This window comes from Nyctereutes procyonoides, unplaced genomic scaffold (assembly GCF_905146905.1).
Source record: "Nyctereutes procyonoides isolate TBG_1078 unplaced genomic scaffold, NYPRO_anot_genome, whole genome shotgun sequence".
In the NCBI taxonomy this organism is placed as follows: domain Eukaryota; kingdom Metazoa; phylum Chordata; class Mammalia; order Carnivora; family Canidae; genus Nyctereutes; species Nyctereutes procyonoides.
In genome coordinates this window covers 4,500,188-4,519,878 of record NW_026575082.1, presented here as the reverse complement: position 1 = coordinate 4,519,878, position 19,691 = coordinate 4,500,188, and the positions used below count along the sequence as shown (strand labels likewise).

The following is a 19,691-nucleotide window of genomic DNA, read 5'->3' as shown; positions in this document are numbered from 1 at the left end:
GCTGTTTTGCCAAATAACCATCCTGAAAATACTGGTCATCCTGGAATTAGATTTTATTACCAAGGGTCACTAAGTGTCAGCAGGGAGCAGCCCGGGTGTCAGATCACCCCAACTTCCCCTCACCCCCATTAGTCCCGGCTCTCCAAGTTCTGCTGAAAGATAGTAGTGGCTTTTGCACTATTACGTAGAAGAGGTTGTGCCCTCTGAGCCCCGCTCCCCAGAAAGCATCTCACGGCCTTTGATCGGCTCAGATAACTTCCACCTTCTCTGGTCAGGGCACTCCTCTGGGAGCTTAAATCCACCAATGATGTCACAGTCCACCCAGTTACCTCTTAGTCCAGAAACCCAGGGTGATCCTTGGTCCTACCCTTCTCTCACACCTAACACTGGATTTTTTTTTTTAACTAGACTATTTTTTAGAACAGATTTAGGTTCACAGAAAAAAATGACAGGTTTAGAGGTTTCTCTTGGATGCACAATCTCACACATTATCAAGAACCTGCCCTCACCCCAAGTGGTGGTACTTTTGTAACAATGGATGGACCTCCATGGACACATCAAAATCACCCACAAACCAGGGTTTACATTAGGGCTCACACTTTGTGTTGTACATTCTATGAGTTTGGACAAATGGACAAACAATGATCTGTATCTACAATTATGATACGGAACAGGGTATTTGCATTTGCATTTGCACTGCCCCAAAAATCCTCTGTGCTGCATCTATTCATCCCTCCCTCTCCCCAATTTCTGGCAGCCACTGATCTTTTTACTGTCCTCATTGTTTTGCTTTTTCCAGAATGCCCAAGTTGGAATCCTACTGTACATAGCCTTTTCTTATTGACTCCTTTCATGTACTGCTGTGGATTTAAAGTTCCATCATGTCTATTCATGGCGTGATAGCTCAGAGATTTTTTTTTTTAACGCTGATTACCCTTCCATTGTGTGGATGGACCACAGTTTATTTATCCATTCAACCTACTGATCCTCCTCTCCTGTCCACACCCTGCCACTGTCTAAACACCTTTCTGAGATACCTATCTGGTTGTGTGCCTATTCTACAAATCTGGTTCTTCCACTCCCCCAGGGACTTCTTGAGGGAAAAGCAGTGCTGTGTGTCTTGAATTCCTCAGCTTCCAGCCCATGGCTCTGAGCAGGTCCTCAGATGTCAGTGGGGAAAGGGTCCCACCAGCTCCTCTCCTTGACCCCATCTCGAGACTGGGAATCAGCAGAAGGTCCTTCGGAAGAATACTTTATAGACAGTGAACTTGTGGGAGACAGCACCCCAAAAGACGCTTAAGGGAAATGAAGCAGTTTCAGAAGTTGGGTAAAGAATTACAGCATTATTTCTGTACTGTCCCCGCAGATACATTTGCACAAACAAGACACAGAAACAAGAAACTTTCTCATTGTTTAAGGTTTCTTCTTCATATCCCACCACTAGCTACAATTTTTTTACAGAACTAAACAGAACCTTAAAAAAGGCAGAAAAGGGAGCCACGAGATGATTCGCTAAACAGCAGGCACCTTAATAAGTCTTTAAGCGAATTCTGGCACTGAATAAATAAGCAACAGAGAAAAATAGTTAAGGATAAACTATGAAAATGGTTCATAAATAGATTGATGGTATTATGTATTTTTCTTTGGTGATACTAATTTTTAACAATAAAACAAGTGCCTGAAAGATATTTGTTTTCCCATTAGAAAACATGATTTTTAAAAAAATTTATAACATAAATTTTATGTAAATATATAACATAAAATTTGTCATTTTAACCATTTTCAAGCATGCAGTTCAGCGGCATTAAGTGCATCCACACTGCTGTGTGGCCATCCCCACCATCCATCTCCAGAACTTTCTGTCTTCCCAAACTGAAACTGTGTCCCTGTTAAACACTAACTTTCCCCTCCCCCAGCCCCTGGCAATCTCTATCCGACATTCTGTCTCTAGAAGCTTGACTAATTGAGGTACCCCATAAATAGAATCATACAATTTTTGCCCTTTCGTGTCTGTCTTATTTCACTTACATCCTTAAGATTCATCCATCTTGTAGCAAATGTCAGAATTCCCTTCCTTGTTAAGGCTGAAGAACATTCTGTTGTATGGATAGACCACACTTTGCTTATCCATTCATCTATCGACACTCGGGTGGGATTTCATCTTTCGGTTCTTATGAATGATGCCGCTGTGAACGTGGGTGTACAGAGATCTGCTTGGGTCTCTGCTAGAACACAGGATTGTTTAGTAAAGAAAAATATAAGCAATAATGAAAGAGAGCCTTCTGGTAATGCCTGGTTGCCTCTGTGAAGTCAGAAAATGGACTCTCTAAAGCATAGGGTATGGCTGTTCTGATTGCTATTAACATAGACCAGTGGTGCTTTCTTAAAAAGCTATAAAAACTGTATTTTACACGCCTGCCAATGCACAGGATTACTCAGGATGAAAATCGCGTATGACAAATGCCAGTCAATGCAAGTAATCAAGTAATTCCAGCCAGAATAAAAGTTGCCTTTCATCCCTGCAGGCCAATTAGCTCAACACGGTCTTCACCCAACTCCCTGGCGGCCAGCCTTCCTCCCACGCTCCCCAGGCTCCCTTTCCAAGCTCCCTGCCAGGCTCTCCTCATTCCATCATCTAAGTTTTTCCCTTATTCACTCACTCCTCCTGCCAAATGCACTTAATCCTTCTTCCTTCGCAGACTGCAGTTGTAACGGGAAACGGTTGCGGAGTTGTCTATGCCCTTTCACAAATGCTGTGGTTGTGGATCGTAAATTCCGAGGGGGCAGGGAGGGCGCTGGTTTGATCTGCTCTGAGCTGGGGAGTTGCCCGTGGGTCCTGCTCCTCTACAAGCAGGGAATGGACAGGGACATCCCAGAGCAGGTCCCGGCCCCCCACCCTTTGCTGCACCTGTCCCATCAGAGGTCAGCATCTCATCAGCATAAAGAGCCCCAAAGGTCCTCTCACCAGGGGGTCACATCACAGATTTCCAGGTGTTGTCTTTTTGCTTTTTTCAGAGCAATACCCCTGGCTCCAGACATTCTTGGCTATTCTCACAGCTTCATCACTTTCAGTGCCAAACAATAGCCTCCTTTCTAGGTGGTCAAGAGTCCTGTTTAACATTAGAGCCCCAGAGTTCATTCACTAAGTCTCTCCTTTCCTGGCTCAGGGCGGCCTCAGGCCAGAACATCTGCACGGAGGAGGGGCCTGTGATCTCTCCTCTTCCTATTTCTTAGTCCCCCTCCTCCCCAACTTGCAAATCAGGGTGCTTTGGTTTCCTTGCAATCCTTATGCACCACCCCCCAAAACTCCTTTCAGGCTTTTCCAGAAGTGGTAGTAGTAGGCATCCATGTCTTGTTCCCATATTATTTTATTTCCTGTGACTTCGTCAAATGTTTTCTTTGTGTAACTGAAGAAATCGTACAAATGTTACTGGGAGCTGTAAGAAATTCTGCTCACATGAGGGACTTGCAGGGACTTAGGGTTTAAACAGCACAGGGAATGCAGTCAATAATATTGCAACAACTTCGGATGGTGACAGATGGTAACCAGACTTATTGCAGTGACCATTTTGCAATGTATATAAATACCAAGTCACTAGGTGACACACCTGAAGCTAATACTATATTTATGTCAATTATTCTTCAATTAAAAAAATAAATTAAGAAAGTGCATGATAAGAATCATCCATACACGTCCTAACTGATAATTAGCTTCTATTGTGTTATTTTTAAAGGAGCAGACAAGCCAGTAGAATCAACTCGTGTGAGTGTGTGTTCCATGCTATGAATTTAAGTACATGTATAGATTCACGCAGCCTTATGCACAGAATAATCCCATCATCCATGCCCCACCAACTGCCCTTCTACATTAGTCTCTACCTCCACCCCACCCCCTGGTAATCACAAAGTTTTGTCCTTTTGAGAATCACTGAATCTCACAATATAGATTCATCGTGAGAGATCGGACTTTTTGAGAAGGTTGTAGAAATGGAACCATATATTTTTGAAACTGGCCTCCTTCACTCCAACATAATGTTTTGAGATTCATGTAAGTCTTTGCATGTATTAATAATGTATTCCTTTTTATTATTATGGAGTTGTATTCCACTGTATAAACGTACCACTGTTTGTTGAAGAATGTGTTGTTTCCAGTTTGGGGTGATTACGAACTGAGCTGCTGTGAATATTCGTGTCCTGGTTTCTGTGTAAACACACATTTTTATTTCTTTAGGAATTTCATACCCAGCAATGGGATCACTTAACTATCTTAGAAGCTGCCAAAATGCCTACCAAAGTGGCTGTACCATTTTACAATCCGACAAGCAATGCTGAGAGTTCTAGTTGCTCCGTATCCTCACGAGGCATTGATGTTGTAAGTATTCTTTAATTCTAGCCATCCTGGCAGGTTAAATTCCCTGCCCTCTTGGAATTTGCTATCTAAGACAACACTGGTATGAAGGGGCACATGAGACTTATAGACAGCAACTGTGGTTTTAACTTGCATTTTCCTAATATCTAATGATATTGAACATCTTTTTATGTGCTTATTTGTCATCACATATTCTCTTTTGTAAAATGTTCAAGTCTTTGCCTGTGTTTTATTTGACTTTCTTACTGTTGAAGTGGAGAATTCTTTACAGATTCTGGATGAAAGTTCTTTACTGGAAATGTGGCATGTAAATATTATCTCTCAATAAAGAGCTTGTTTTTACCAGACAGCTGGTCTCACTTTTTAAGTTAATTTTTGAATAAAGCCTGAGGAGGAAGATCCCTTTGCTGCATATGGACATCCAATTGTTCTAATTCCATTTGTTGAAAAGGCTTCTTGATTTGAAATTTCCATTGAACTGCTTTTCTACCATTGTCAAAATTTTGCTTGGCCATATTTATGTGGATCCATTTCTAAACTCTATTCCCTTCCATTGATCTGTGCATTTATTCCTTTGCCAATATATATTGTCATGATTACTATTGTTCTACAATAAGTCATAAAATTTTAAATTTGTCTTCACTATTTTAATCCTTTTGTCTTTCCATATAAATTTTAAAATTAGATCGTCTATATCTGCAAAGTAATCCTGCTTGGATCTTATTTGGAATTGGATTAAATCTGGAAATCATTTTGGGAAGAATTAACATATTTACTATTTTGAATCTTCAAATGTTGTTTTTCACAGATATCATTTATCAAGTTAAGATGCTTTTTTAAAGTCATCAATGGGGATCCCTTGGTGGCGCAGCGGTTTGGTGCCTGCCTTTGGCCCAGGGCGCGATCCTGGAGACCCGGGATCGAATCCCACATTGGGCTCCCAGTGCATGGAGCCTGCTTCTCCCTCTGCCTGTGTCTCTGCCTCTCTCTCTCTCTCTCTCTCTCTCTCTCTGTGTGTGTGTGTGACTATCATAAATAAATAAATAAAAAATAAATAAATAAAATAAAATCATCAATGGATGCTGATTTTATCAAAGGCTTTTCTCTACATGTATTGATATGGTCATATGGTTTATCTCATTTGATCTCTTAATGCAGTAAATCAAAAGTATAAATATGCAAATATCAAAAAATCTTTGAATTCCTCTGAATCCAATTTGATCATAGCTTATTATCTTTTTTATGCACAGTCAAATTTAGTTTGTTAATATTTTATTAGAACTTTTCATCTGTAATCATGGGTAAAATAAGTCTCTCATTTTCCTTTAATAAACTGCTTTTTTTCTGGTGTGGGCATCAAAATTATAGTGGCCGCATAGAATGATTTGAAGAGCACTTCCTATGGAGGAGTTTGTATAGGATTGGAATGATCTGTTTCTTGAAAATTTAGAAGACTTGTGTAAAATCTTCTGGACCTGATGTTCTCTTGTGTGAAGATTTTTAATTATACCTAACTTTCTGTAGTAGTTACAGGACTGTTTGGGTTTTCTATTTCTTATAGACTTCTATTTCTTCTTGAGTCACATGTAGTAAGAGTTTCTAATAGCTCCTCTATCTACTTCATGTCCTCTTTTTCATTTGTAATATTATCTATTTTTAACTGCTCCTCTTTTCTTTAAGTAATATCCCAGAAGTTTAAAAGACCAACTTTTAGCTTGATCAGTCTTCTTATTGCTTTGTTTTCAATTTGGTAATAATAGTCTTTTTTTCATTATCTCCTTTTTTAGACTTTATGAAGCTCTTTTGTTCTTTTTCTAACTTCTTAAATTGGAACCTTAGTTCACTAATGTGATACTGATATGTCTTCTTTTTAAAAGATACAAGACTATTTAAGGCTATAAATATATAAATATTTATACAAATATATGATATAAATATAAAGTCTCTGAAAGGATCTTGTTCACACTACCTGCAACCTTACTGGGATAAATCCCACTCAGTTATGCTATATAATTGTTTTTATATATTGCTAGTTTCCACTGGCTGTTCTTTTGAGGATTTTTGTGTTAATATACTATCAGGCATATTGGTCTATACTTTTCTTGTGCTCCCTGTCTAGTTTTGGTATCAGAATAATACTGGTTTCATAGAATGATATTGGAAGTATCTCCTGCTCTTCTATTTTTTGGAAGAGCCATGAAGGATTGGTATTAACTCTTCTTTTAATGTACAGTTGAGTTCACCAGTCAAGGTAACTGAGCCTAGGCTTTTCTTTGTGGAAAGTTTTTAAATTACTAATTCAGGGAGGATCCCTGGGTGGCTGAGCAGTGTAGCACCTGCCTTTGGCCCAGGGCACGATCCTGGAGTCCCGGGATTGAGTCCCGCATCGGGCTCCCGGCATGGAGCCTGCGTCTCCCTCTGCCTGTGTCTCTGCCTCTCTCTGCTTTTCTGTCTATCATGACTAAATAAATAAAATCTTTAGAAAAAATAAATTACTAATTCAATCTCTCTTTACTTGTTATTGGTAGAGTCAGATCATTCTCACTGGTCTCTGTCTACCTAGGAATTTATCCATTCAATCCAGTTTATCTAATTTGTTGGCATACAATTATTTATAGGATTTCCTTATCATCATCATAAAAGAGTGGTGTCCCCTCTTTTATTCTTGATTTGAATAATTTTTATCATCTCTCTTTATATCTTGGTCAGTCCAGCCAAAGATTTATTTTACTGATCTTCCCACAGAAGCAGCTTCTGGCTTTGTTATTTTTCTCTATGGTTATTTAATTATTCTTTTTAATGTTTTACTCTCTATTATTTCCATTCTCCTGCTTGCTTCAGATTTTTCTTTTCTTTTTCTTATCTCTGAAGGTGGAAGATCAGGTTATGGATTGAGATCCTTCTTCCTTTTTAATATGGGCATTTATCACTATTAATTTCTCTCCAGTCACTACTTTAATTGCATCTCATAAATTTTGGCATATTGTGTTTTGTTTAATTCATCTCAATGTATTTTCTAACTTTGGCCAATTGGCCAATGTATTTCTTCTTTGGCCAATTGATTACTAAAGAGTTTGTTGATTTTATTTATTTTTTAAAAGATTTTATTTATTTATTTGACAGACAGAGAGAGAGCAAGAGAGCACAAGCAGGGGGAGTGGCAGAAGGAGAAGGAGAAGGAGATTCCCTGCTAGGCAGGGAGTCTGATGCAGGGCTCCATCACAGGACCCCAGGATCATGACCTGAGCCCAAGCCAGACCCTTAACGGAGTGAACCACCAAGTGCCCCTAAGGAGTTTGTTGTTTAATTTCCACATATTTGTGAGTTTCCCAAATTATTTTTACTTCTTGATTTTTTTACTTCATTCCACTATGATCAGATAACATACTTCATATGATTTCAGTCCTTTTAAATGTACTGTGGCTTGTTTTGTGTCTAAGATGTTATATCTTGGAGAGGGTTCCACATGTAATTGAGAAGAATATGTTTTCTTTGTTGTTAGAGACAGTGTTCTTCTACATGTCTGCTCAGTGTAGTTGGTTTTTGGTGATGTTCAAGTCTTTCTTTATTGATCATGTAGCTGTTCATCCATTATTGAAAGTGGAGGATATAAGTCTCCAGCTATTACTATTGAATTGTCTGTTTCTCCCTTCAATTTTGTCAGTTTTTACTTCATGTATTTTGGGGTTCAGTTGTTAGGTACACATGCATTTACAGTGGTAACATCTTCATGATCATTTACCTTCTTATCACAGCCCTGGCCTGTGACATGAACTCCTGACCTATTTATCTGTGTCCAGAAAGATAACTAATAGGCATCGCAAACCTAACCTGTCAAAAACTGAGCTCCTAATATTCCCTAACTATTCCTTCTGCACGCTTCTCAAGCTCAGTTAATAGCAACTTCATTCTTTGCATTGCTTAGGCTAAATTTCTTGGTGTCATCCTTGAATTATGTCTCTTACCCCCAAATTTAATCCATCATCAAATCCTGTTGGCTGTACCTCCACATATATCCAAGATTCAGTTGCTTACCATTGCCCTACTGTCACCCCAAGCTCCATCCATACCTCTACCTGTAGCAACCTAACTCTTCACCCAGCCTCCATCTTGCCAGTTCATTCTCAAGAACAGATAAATATTTCTCTGCTCAAGACCTCAATGGATTTCCATCTTGCTTACATTAAAAACTAAAGCCTTACCTTATTCTACATGATGTGCTCTTAATCACTTCTCGATCCCATTTCTTAATTCTCCTTCCCTTATTCTCTTTATGGTGGCTCCTCTGGCCTCTTGCTGTTCTTTGGATATACCAGACACATCTCCATCTAAGGATCTTTGCACTTGCTGCTCCCACTCACGAGTACATGGTTTGTTTGTTTTTTTTTTTCCATTTTGTCATTGCCATATCCAGTGTCTAGATTGGTGCTTAGAACATGGAAGACACCTGATAAATATTTGTGGAGTAAATGAGTAGATGCATGGACTCCTCACTCAGCCTGGATTTGGTCCTGCCCTGATTTTACTCCTATGGACATCTAGATCATCAGTCTTAGACAATGATGATCCAAAGGCAATGACTGGGGCAAGAGCAGGGAGCTTACATGGGTTTTCCTTTCACCTATTCTCCCCTGGCCAACACCAGCCACCCTCTGTGCTATAACCACACTCAACCTATTCCACTCCCACACCAGCCATGGGTCTCCCAGGGAATTTGCATTTGCTTATTTGTTGTTGTTTTGATTCCATGTTTCTATCTATAATCCAAGGTTCATTAAAGGAAAGAGTACCCAAAGTCCATGCTCAGCCTCCACATTAGCAGGAACTGGAAACTCCTCCTCCACTTGTTAGCTGGTGTTTCAGGACCTTACAGTTGTGGAACAGGAGATGGAAAAGAAGTGAGAAACAGTGCTACAGACTGTGCATTGCAAAACTCCGTAGGGTGACTTTCACATGCATATGGCAGCCTCTTGAGGATGCTTATGATTTGACACTGAAGTTCTCTATGTATGGCATATTTCAAATGCTGATTTTGTTTATTAAGAGAAGCGTTTATGAGCTCTTCAGAGATAACGTTCCCAGGGCTCTTACCTACAACTTACTTGATTATCTGATGCTTCCTCTGACTGTCTGCACTTTGTGCTCTGCCCTTGCTCTGGGATCCCCTTCCCCAGATGCTTCTCTTGGGTAGATTCTGACTCAAGATGATCCAGTCTGGTTCCCTCCTGCAGGATCCACATCTGGCCCACAGGAAACTCTGGAAGCAGATCATTTCCATTCCAGCCACTTCCTCTAGTCTGCTTAGGGCAGCCAGTGCTGTAGGAATTGAGCCATAAGCTTTTCCAGCATGAATCAGACACTTACATCAGTAGACTCATGACAAGCTTTCCAAGTGGCTCCAGGTCTGTCAGGCACCACCTCTTCTCCTCAGTGGGGAAGGGAGAACAGATATGCAGCACTCAAACAACTTACTCTAAAGAACTTCTCATCAACTCTCTCTTCAATCTCTCTGAACATCTTTGGCTTTGCCTGTGGAGGTGAGAAAGGAGGAGGTTAATCTCGGTAGGAACTACTTTGGACACCTCCTGTGCAAGTCCTTGGCTGCAGTGGCCCCCACACCAGGGTGTTAGAATATCTGGACCTATTGCATTGTTCTCATCTTACAGGTTTACATCACAACTGCAAAGACTATAGAAGAGTCACATTTGACATCTGATTACACACATAAAATAAGATGGTTATCAACAAAAGGAAGGTGGGAAAGAAAGGCTGAGCATTTCTACTGATGTAAGCAACCTGAAAAGGAAGCCTGTGACTAAGTCAAAACTCACCATGCAGAAACACAGACCCCAAAGTGTTCATCTGGGGCACTGCAGAGTTGGACTTTCCAGACGGGTGTTTGATTGGGGTTCGTTCATTTCCCAAGAGACTCCTCCACTAGTAGTACCTGACACGTGGGGGAAGCTGAATAATGACAGCCCCCAACAAAAAAGGCATCAACATCCTAATCTCTGAAACCTATGATATGTCGCCTTATATAGTAAAAGAGACTTTGCAGGTGTGATTAAGGGAAGAAACTTGGAGAAGGGAGAAGGGACTATGAGCCAAGAGAGCACAAGGTGCCTCCAAAAGCTGGAAAAGGCAAAGATGTGGATTCTCCCCAGAAGCTCTCAGAAGAAACCATCCTGCTGACACCTTCATTGTAGACTTCTGACCTGAAACCTGTAGGAGAATGAATTGCTCCTGTTTTAAGTCACTAAGTTTTTGTTAGCTAGTTACAGTAGCCACAGGAAGCTAATACACACGATTTTTACTGACCTGAAGGTAGGAATATTCTCAAGGCATCCCAGGCAGTTAGAGAATGGGCCATACCGATAAGACACCCCTTGCATGTGGATGCAAGTGGGTGTTCAGCTGTGTCCTACAGATTTCCAGCATACTCAGAAACCTGAGCATTGAGCCCTGAGCACAGCAGGCTCACTTAAGGATGAGTTCCTCATGTTCATAAAACCAGGCTCCAATTCCTTTTGTTTCTTTTTAGAACACAATGAAAAATGACACTTGAATTGTGAGCGACAACAACTGTTTACAGTTTGAAAACCTGCAAAATAACCCATGAACAGATTGTGTCTCTGAACTCAATGCTTCATTTATCTTGCCTGCATTCACCCAACGGGAAACAAATGTTTTAAAGCGGAATAAAACTTTGTTCAGTGTTCCTGGTAGCATGTAACAACTGAACCCCATCTGTTCAATAAAAGCTTTAATTGGAAACTCGTTGTCTTTACTTGTATTGAGGGAGTTCTTGAATCCACCAGATGGAAATGTCGCCCTATGCCTTGGGTCTTAGCACACTAGGATTACAAAACACGGACACAGCTCCTCTTTGTATTTAGTATTGTGGCACAATCCCCCACTCTGCTCAGTGCTATAAATCTCCCTACCCTATGGTGCCCCCAGTTGCTTTTCAGCATCTCTGATGGAGTGACCTAGGGCCCCCACTGCCCACTGGCTGCAGGCAGCACCCCAGACCCCTCAGCTCCAGCACCTGTTGCCCATAGAATCCCTCAGCAAACCCTTGCCCATCACGAAGACACCGAGGTCTCCTCCAGGAGCTGACGTTGGGGGCTCAGGTGCTGGGGTGCCACTGGCCTTGGGGAGCAGGCAAGAGAGAGGCTTCCACCCTGATCTGCAGCAGCATCTACAGAAAAGCAGTCCCCCCCAGTCTAGCCCTTGTTCCACTCCACACAGGCGCTCACACCCCATCTCACTGCATCCCTCTACAGACATCTCATGCTCAGGGTCCGAAGGAAGTGCAGCAGGGATGAGATCCTCCTGCTGCCCATCTTCCCAGAGGTGCCCCTGGCTCCTTCACAGCCCATTACCCTCTGGAAAGTGCACAGAAGTCCCCTCACATCTTCCCTGGACAGCCCCTCCCAAGCACATAAGCACACTGGGTAGGCAAACTTGGATCACATCAGTGGCCCTTGACCCAGGAGCCTTGGGAGGTTCAGGAATCTTGACGCTCAGGCTGCATCCCAGACCTGTCACACCAGAACCACTAGAAACCCTCAGGGACATGATCTGGTTTTTAAAGCTGCCCAGGGCCCAGGGGATTCTTCCAAGAGGGGAGGTAGTTCTCGAAGATAACCAAGAGTCCGAGCTACAAGTAATCCTGCGATAGCGGATACCGATGGTTTCTCCAATTTTATTTTCTGTAAAATTAAGTACAGTGAAAAGCTAAGTGGGCTTTCAAAATGAGGCAGCACACTACACATCACAAGGAGACAGCAGACGCCCCTGAAATGAAGCCCACATGTCTTCTGGAATGACCTGAGGCAGCAGCTGGGACGCAGAGCTGGATGGGCCTTGGACGTTTTGCCTGGTGGTTCTGGGCAGCTCTACCATCCGTCATGAGCCCAGGCTAGACCCCAGTTTAGGGGGCCTGAAGTATTTGGAATTTACAAGTTCCCTGTAAGAAGACAGATACAAAATCAAGAATAAAAACTCCCTGGGTTCTAGGAAGCTTCCCCTGCACTCACAGCTCTTCCCAGGAGTGCCTGGCCTGCTGCCCGCACAGTAGGGGATGGGAACCGTGGGCTATGTGCCCCACTGCACAAGCCCCACATGATTCCACCCGAGTGAGGTCCCTGGAAAGCCCCATCCTGGCACTATTCCACCTATACTTTTGTGCCTCAGAGATCACCCCAGAGACAGCCTGTGGGCTGGCAAGTTGTGCCATTTCTCACTCTCGGGCCAGCAGCTGCTTTGGCGCCATGAGGCAGCCTGACAGCCAGGGGTTTGCTTTGTCCTCTCCCTCCTCAGTGTCTCGTCTCCGTTAGTATTCCTCTCCCACCACTTTTTCCTTCTATCTGTCCTCCTATTTCCTCTTTCTCTTTCTCTTCTTCCTTCTGGAAGCACTAGTAGATGCCAGGAACTGCTCTGGACGCTGATCATCGGGGAGTCTGTTTGGCTGACTCTGTGGATTGACCTGCCAGAGGGATGGGAGCCATCGGGCACAGGGGGAGACCTGGGGAATGGTCTGTACTGTGCACACGAAGGTGACTGCGAGGGGCACCCGGGTGGCTCAGCGGTTGAGCCTCTGCCTTCAGCTTGGCGTGATCCCGGGGTCCTGGGATCCCACGGGGAGCCTGTGTCTCCGTCTGCCTATGTCTCTGCCTCTCTCTCTGTCTCTCATGAATAAATGAAATCTTTTTAAAAAACAAAGAAAAAAAAGAATAAGAAAAAAATAAAAACAAAGAAGAAGAAGAAGAAGAAAATGACTGCAAAACGCACATTCACCAGGTTGCGTTAGTGTCCCCCAAATTCATGTCCACTTGGAATCGCAGGGTGTGGACTTCATTGGAAACAGGATCTTTGCAGACTGGGAGGAGTTCTGACTGAAGGGGTGGGGGCGTCCTTACGAGAGAGGAGAGGACACACAGGTGGACACGGAGACAGAGGCACCCGTCGCAGTGGTGCCACGGCTACAGCCAGGGAAGGCCAGGAACACGCAGAGCCAGCAGATGCTGCAGGAGGCAGGGAGCCTCCTGCCCTGGAGCCTTCAGAGGGCTCACATCCCTGCCAAGGCCTGCACCTCAGACGTTTAGGCTCCAGACCCATCAGGAGGTGGTTCACTCCTGCTACGCGGTGTTCAGCAGCCCCAGGAAACTCACGAGCAGGTAATTAAATGATTTGAAAACAACAGTCCCAAGATAAGACCCAAAGGCAAAGGGCAAGGGAGCAGTAATGCGGTAACACACTGCTTTACCCTAGACCGGCTCAAAAGGATACTCCGAGCCCCGCGTGGAAACCTCACCTGGCCCCAGAGGTGACAGATATCTGACAGCAAACAGCAAATGCCATTCTCTGGGGTTTGGATATTTTCCTACATCCAAAGAAAAGACAGGTTCGCCAGCGCCTTTGCAACTTTTGTGCGGTAAATACACAACGCACAGGATTGTGCATTTTCCTCCCTCCCAGCTCTTCGCCTCCAGCCCGTGGACAGATTGCTATCACCTAAAACACACAGAACTCTTGATATGTGCTGGAATGTTCAGCAGTTTCAACTTTCTTTTGCTTCGCCAAGGGTTTTAATGCTGTTTATATTCCGAAACAGGATAGGGTTTTTTTTTTTTTTTCCTCTCCCCCTCCCTCTTACATAAAAAACAGGCCGGGAAAATAGCTTCAAACTGCCAGTGAAATGCCAACAAATGATGAATTTTTAAAGTCTCCCCAATACTTACTTCCTTCTCAAGTAAGACAAGGAAAGGTAACAGACGAGTCAGTTGATCACAAAATGGAAAACTGAACTCTTTATCTCCTCACCGTCTTTACATCATAAGAATAAACTGTACTGGCTTAAAAACAGGCAGAAATTTAAAGATCACAGACCACTAAATACAACTCGTGAGAGCTGTTTTGGCAGAAACGTACTGTGAGTTATCAGTAAGTGGGTAAAATTTTTGTTGAGCACACATGTTTCTGTTATGTTTTATACCCTTTATTTTAAATCTAAAGTCAGCTGCAGTAAGTGTTGCATGCTTTTAATTAAATTCAGCATTTGGATCCTTTCTAAATAATCAGTGCAAGATGAGGAGTCGGGGGACATGCTGAAACATTGAAAAGTTCTTTCTTGATTAATCAGTAAATATAATCCTTATATATTTGGGTATTCTTAAGTATCAATGAGAAGTAGATAGTGGTATTCTTGCAGCTGAGAGAGGATTATAAACCCAGGAGGCTCATCACCAGCTCAGAGGTGAGTCCAGACAATGGGCCACCTTACAAAGGATGAGAAATCCCAATTAGCATTATTAGTTGCAAAGCTCCAAAATCAGTTTGAAATTCTTACAGCATTTAGAGATTCATACAGGTGAGTAGAGTGGAATCAATGCAAAAGACTAAAATGAAAAATAGTTTTTATCCACATCAGTGTCATAATAAAGGTATACGTGTAAGCAGAATCCCGGCAAGTGAGCTTGATCACCTGTCTTCCTCATCCCTTATTCCAGACCTCTCAACTGTGGCAAAATGTGACAGAGCCACATGTTCTACCTCACCCCTGTGCCTGCGTGGGGGGTGAGTCTTGCAGGTCTCCAAACACTCTTCAGTTTTCCCTTCATCTGATGGGTCATCGTGTAACCTCGACTCTCTCTCTACTTTTTCAGGCACACTCACAAATGCAATGCCACAGTTTTCGTTTCTCGGACAAGGTAACACTTTTCTCCCAAGTACAGAGAGAGAAGGACTTTGTGAAGTCTGCAGTTAAAAATGCCTGAGGTAATTAAAATACATTTTGGACTGTTTCCACATCTCTGCTGTTGTAAAGAATGCTCCATTGAACAGGGGAGCACAGATTTCTTTTCAAGATCCTGATTTCAATTCTTTTGGGTAAATACCCAGAACTGGGATGACTGGATCCTATGGTAGCTCTAGTTTCAGTTTTTTGAAACAACCTAAATATCCACTGATGGATGAATAAATAAAGGAATGTGATACATACGTGCAGTGAGATATTACTCAGCATTAAAAAAGGGGGAATCTGGGGGCACCTGGGTGGCTCAGTGGGTTAAGTCTCCAACTTGATTTTGGCTCAGGTCATGATCTTGGGGTTGTGAGATCGAGTCCCACATCAGGCTCCAGGCTCAGCATGGAGTCTGCTGGGGATTCTCTCCCTCCTCCTTTGCTCCTCCTGCTCATGCGCTCACTAGCTCTCCCTCTCTCTCTCAAATAAATAAATAAATAAATAAATAAATAAATAAATAAATCTTAAAAAAAAAAGAGAGAAAGAAATCCTGCTGTTCGTGGCAACATGGATGAACCAGGAGGACATTGTACTGAGGGAAATAAGCCAGACACAGAAGCACAAGTACAGCCCAGTCCCTCTTACGTGAGGGACTGAGAGTAGTCAGACTCACCGAAATAGGAAGGTAGGTTGGCAGATACCAGGGCCTGCGGGAAGGGACTGGAAATCACTGCCCAGCAGTTAAAAGTGCCAGTGATGCCAGGTGAATAAGCCTTAGAGCTCCGTGGCCCATAGTTAGCTAAGTTGTAGAGCACACTTAAGAACTGGTTCAGAGAGTAAATCTTCTCTTAAGTGTTCTTACCACAATAAAAAAGAAACTGGGAATTCTGTCAAAGTGAACTTTTTTGTATAAGACGTAGCTGTTTTCTAAAGGCAAAAATTCATGGATTCCATTGTTTTTTAGAGTTTTTTGCTAAGAAACAGGGTGATGCCATCACAACTGCAGACGGAAGGCATTGGCCTTCTTTGCCACCCCCACTCCACCCTCATCGCATATGATACATCACATTGAGAAAAAGGAATAGAAGGGTGGCGGGACACACAGGGAGAAAATACTGTCTCACGGTGTGCTCTGAGGATCAGATGACCTAAGGAATGGAAATGTGCTCTGTGAACTATTAAATATGGCAAGTTTTGAAACAGTGCTTTCTAGTAGGGTTTCTGCATTTTCCCTATATTCAATTAATGCAAGAAACCCAAAGGGAAGTTACGACAATTTAGTTTCAGACTAAGTCTAAAGATCTAATTCAGCGATACCTGGAAACAGAAAACCATTTGGAAGCTATGTAAATACTGTCACACACCCAGCTGATAACTGCATCTCAAAACCTGTTAAGGAGAGGACTCCTGGGTGGCTCAGTGGTTGAGCATCTGCCTTTGGCTCAGGGTGTGATCCTGGGGTCCTGGGATTGAGTCCCACATAGGGCTCCCTGCATGGAGCCTGCTTCTCCCTCTGCCTGTGTCTCTGCCTCTCTCTCTCTCTCATGAATAAATAAATGAAATCCTAAAAAAAAAAAAAAAAAAAAAAAAAAAACACCTCAACTCAACCTTGTTAAGGAATTGAGAAGGGGCCTTTTCCTCCTTCTGTCCAAGGACCATGTATATGCCAAAATTTTGGTTAGCGTTGAAATCTTGAGGGGGGTGGAGGTTGGGAGGACCTTGGACTTCCTTTTTGCCTTGTCTGGAATTGCCATAGCGTTAGATTGCCTACAGATATTTAAAACTTGCAAACGTAGGATTTTATGCATTTATTCCTAGGTCCAGCCTCCGATGATGAGTAAGCAACTGTGAGCTTGCGTCTCAAGCCTTTCCAGTAAACATATAATTTTGCTTAACAATGCAGGACAGCGAGGGGCAAGGGGGAGCATTCTAACTTTTCTTCCAAATCAGTGCAGCTATAAAGTACAACTGTTGGAGAGCAATCCAAGGCAGGCGCGAGGAAAGAATAGTTTTATCCCTCCATTTGTCCAATCACTCTTCAAGTCCCTAATAAGCACCTACTGTGTGCCAGGTACTGGACTTGTCAGTACTTGAGACTGAAGTGCAATGTGTTTAGTTACAGCTTCCTGTTGGCATGCCACGACCGTGGCTTCCAGAACATTCTTTCTAAAAGTGTTCCGTTGCGAAGATCTGAGTGTCGCTCGAACGCATCAACAAAAATTTACCTCTGAAACACCAAATGTTAAAAAAGAATATCTAGCATTAAACTGACAATAAGGCTCCTGTTCAGACACACAGCTGCCTAAACCCATCTTTATTAAAACAAACAAACAAACAAACAAACACAAGGCTAAGAATGCCTGCAGTAAAACAGAGAACATACTTCCATACTGCCTGAATATGACACTAAAAGACAACAAGGCAGGATCTAACTATAACCATAGGCAGGGGTTACTTAGAGCCCCATTGCTGGGATCAGAGACACGGACTGAAACAGAAGACAAAATCTGAGAGACCCAAAACTTTCCCCTGGACCTTTGAGCCTCCAGGGCTCCCCAGTTGCTGTCACAAACAATGGGGTGTGGGGCCTGACAGACATGCTAATCCTGAACATCCTGCAGGTCAGAGGAAATGCAAACATTTCAGGCTGAAGAAAGGGCTTGGCTGATGCCCTGGGAATGAAAGCAGGGCAAGAGAGGAGGCCAGTTCTGGGGGCACCAGGCTTTACCAGCTGCTTCAGGCTAAGGAAATGTAGAGCCCTGCAGAGCATTTGTTGCTGCTCTATCCTGGTCCTAGCCTTCTGGTATTTTGGCTTCTCCTCTCTGCTGTCCTACTTGGCAGGTATTTTCTTAACATAGTCCCCTCGTGTGTCTCTGCAGCTACGGTGCTGGAGGGTAGTTACATACTCCAAAGTAGCCTCTGTGCCCAGGAAAATTTTCAGTGTTCCAGAGGGATGGGTGCTCCCGTGGCTGTGTGTTTAGGTAAGCTTAGCTCCACACAAGTGACTGATATTCTGGATAATCAAGCTCTGACTCATGCTGGGAACTGGAAACGGTGGTAATTGGAAGTTGGATCTAATGCTCTTATGAGTGGGTCTGGAATGAAGAGTAAGTCATAATGCTTAGAGTCCCAAAATTCTCAGAATAAGTCACATCATTTCTCTTTCTGAAGCACCCAACCCCTGGTCAACTGTCCACATACCTCTTTCCTCGTTTTCTTTCATGAAACCGTTTCCAGAAAGCCCAGCAGAGAAGAGAGAACAACTTACTTAGCAAAGGAAGCTCAGATCAGATTCCTTGCTACAAAGCCATCCGCAAAGCATCCTTTGGATTGCAGGGCCACCTGCTGGGAATTCTGAGCTGTGCACACTTAGGTTCAAATATCGGCTCCTTTACTGAATAGCGGTGTAAGGCAGTGGTCTGCAGTCTGAGATACCTGGGGTCACAGGAGAACTTTTAAAGGAGGCCTCAGAGTTTTAAGGGCACCAGTTTCCAGCTGCTCAAAGTCCACATGTCCTCCCTCACAGGGCAGGTAGGACTGGTACTTGCTATATTTTTCACGGAACCCTGCCTCATTCCAGCAATAATCTCACTTATAGACATCTGAACTAATTTCTTAAAAAGCCCAATAGATATGATTAGAGGATACATTTCCAATAAGTTACTTTCAGTATCTAAAAATTCTTTGCCAAATGTATATAGTTGACCCTTGAACATGGGTTTGATATATATATATATATATATCTCCACTCATTTGTGGATTTTTTTGGATACGGTACAGTTCTGTAAATATATTTTCTCTTATATTTTTAACATTTTCTTTTCTCTTACCTTATAGAATATAATACATATAACATACAAAATATTTTTTAATCAACTATTTACGATATCTGTAAGGATTCCAGTCAACAGTGGGCTATTAGTAATTAAGGATCTGGGGAGTTAAAACTTACAAATGGGTTTTCGACTGCAAGGGCAATTGGTACCCCTAATGCCTGTGTTGTTCAGGGGTCAACAGTAATACCTTTAGGTGGGTTTTTTTTTTAAGATTTTATTTATTTATTCATGAGAGACAGAGAGACAGAGAGAGAGAGAGAGAGAGAGAGGTGCAGAGACACAGGCAGAGGGAGAAGCAGGCTCCATGCAGGGAGCCCTATGTGGGACTTGATCCGGGAACTCCAGGATCACGCCCTGGGCATGACAGGTGCTCAACCACTGAGCCACCCAAGGATCCCACCTTTAGGTGGTTTTCATCAACCACGTATGATGATTATGATTGGAACTTAATCCAGAAAAAAAACTTTAACACTTAGAAGGTTTAGCTATAGAAAAGTACATATTAATTTAAACTTCCATACATATCCTCTTGCAAAGAGGTATGATAGGATCATCAATAACAGACTATGAAGTATTAAAATGTTTGATGGTTAATATATAAAGCCCAAGAAATAACACACATTGGTGAGAATGTGCAGAGCAAGGAACCTATGTGTGCTATTAGTGGGCATGTAAATTGGTGCTATATCGGCAAAAAAAAAAAAAATGGTGACATTGGTAAATTGGTGCAAAATGGAAA

General features: G+C 42.6%; 1 protein-coding gene across 1 annotated transcript in view; it reads right to left on the bottom strand.

The window, feature by feature from the left end:
* The window catches only part of LOC129514455 (divergent protein kinase domain 1C-like), a 42,603-nt gene extending 30,319 nt beyond the window's left edge, over nt 1-12,284 (bottom strand). Inside the window, exons 1-5 of the mRNA XM_055333036.1 lie at nt 12,203-12,284; nt 11,837-12,084; nt 9,842-9,898; nt 2,661-2,844; nt 1,190-1,295 (exon numbers count right to left, since the gene is read on the bottom strand). Of these exons, the coding sequence (XP_055189011.1) occupies nt 1,190-1,295; nt 2,661-2,844; nt 9,842-9,898; nt 11,837-12,084; nt 12,203-12,284 (677 nt within the window). The remainder of the gene's footprint in view (nt 1-1,189; nt 1,296-2,660; nt 2,845-9,841; nt 9,899-11,836; nt 12,085-12,202) is intronic.
* Between the last annotated feature and the right edge of the window lie 7,407 nt (nt 12,285-19,691).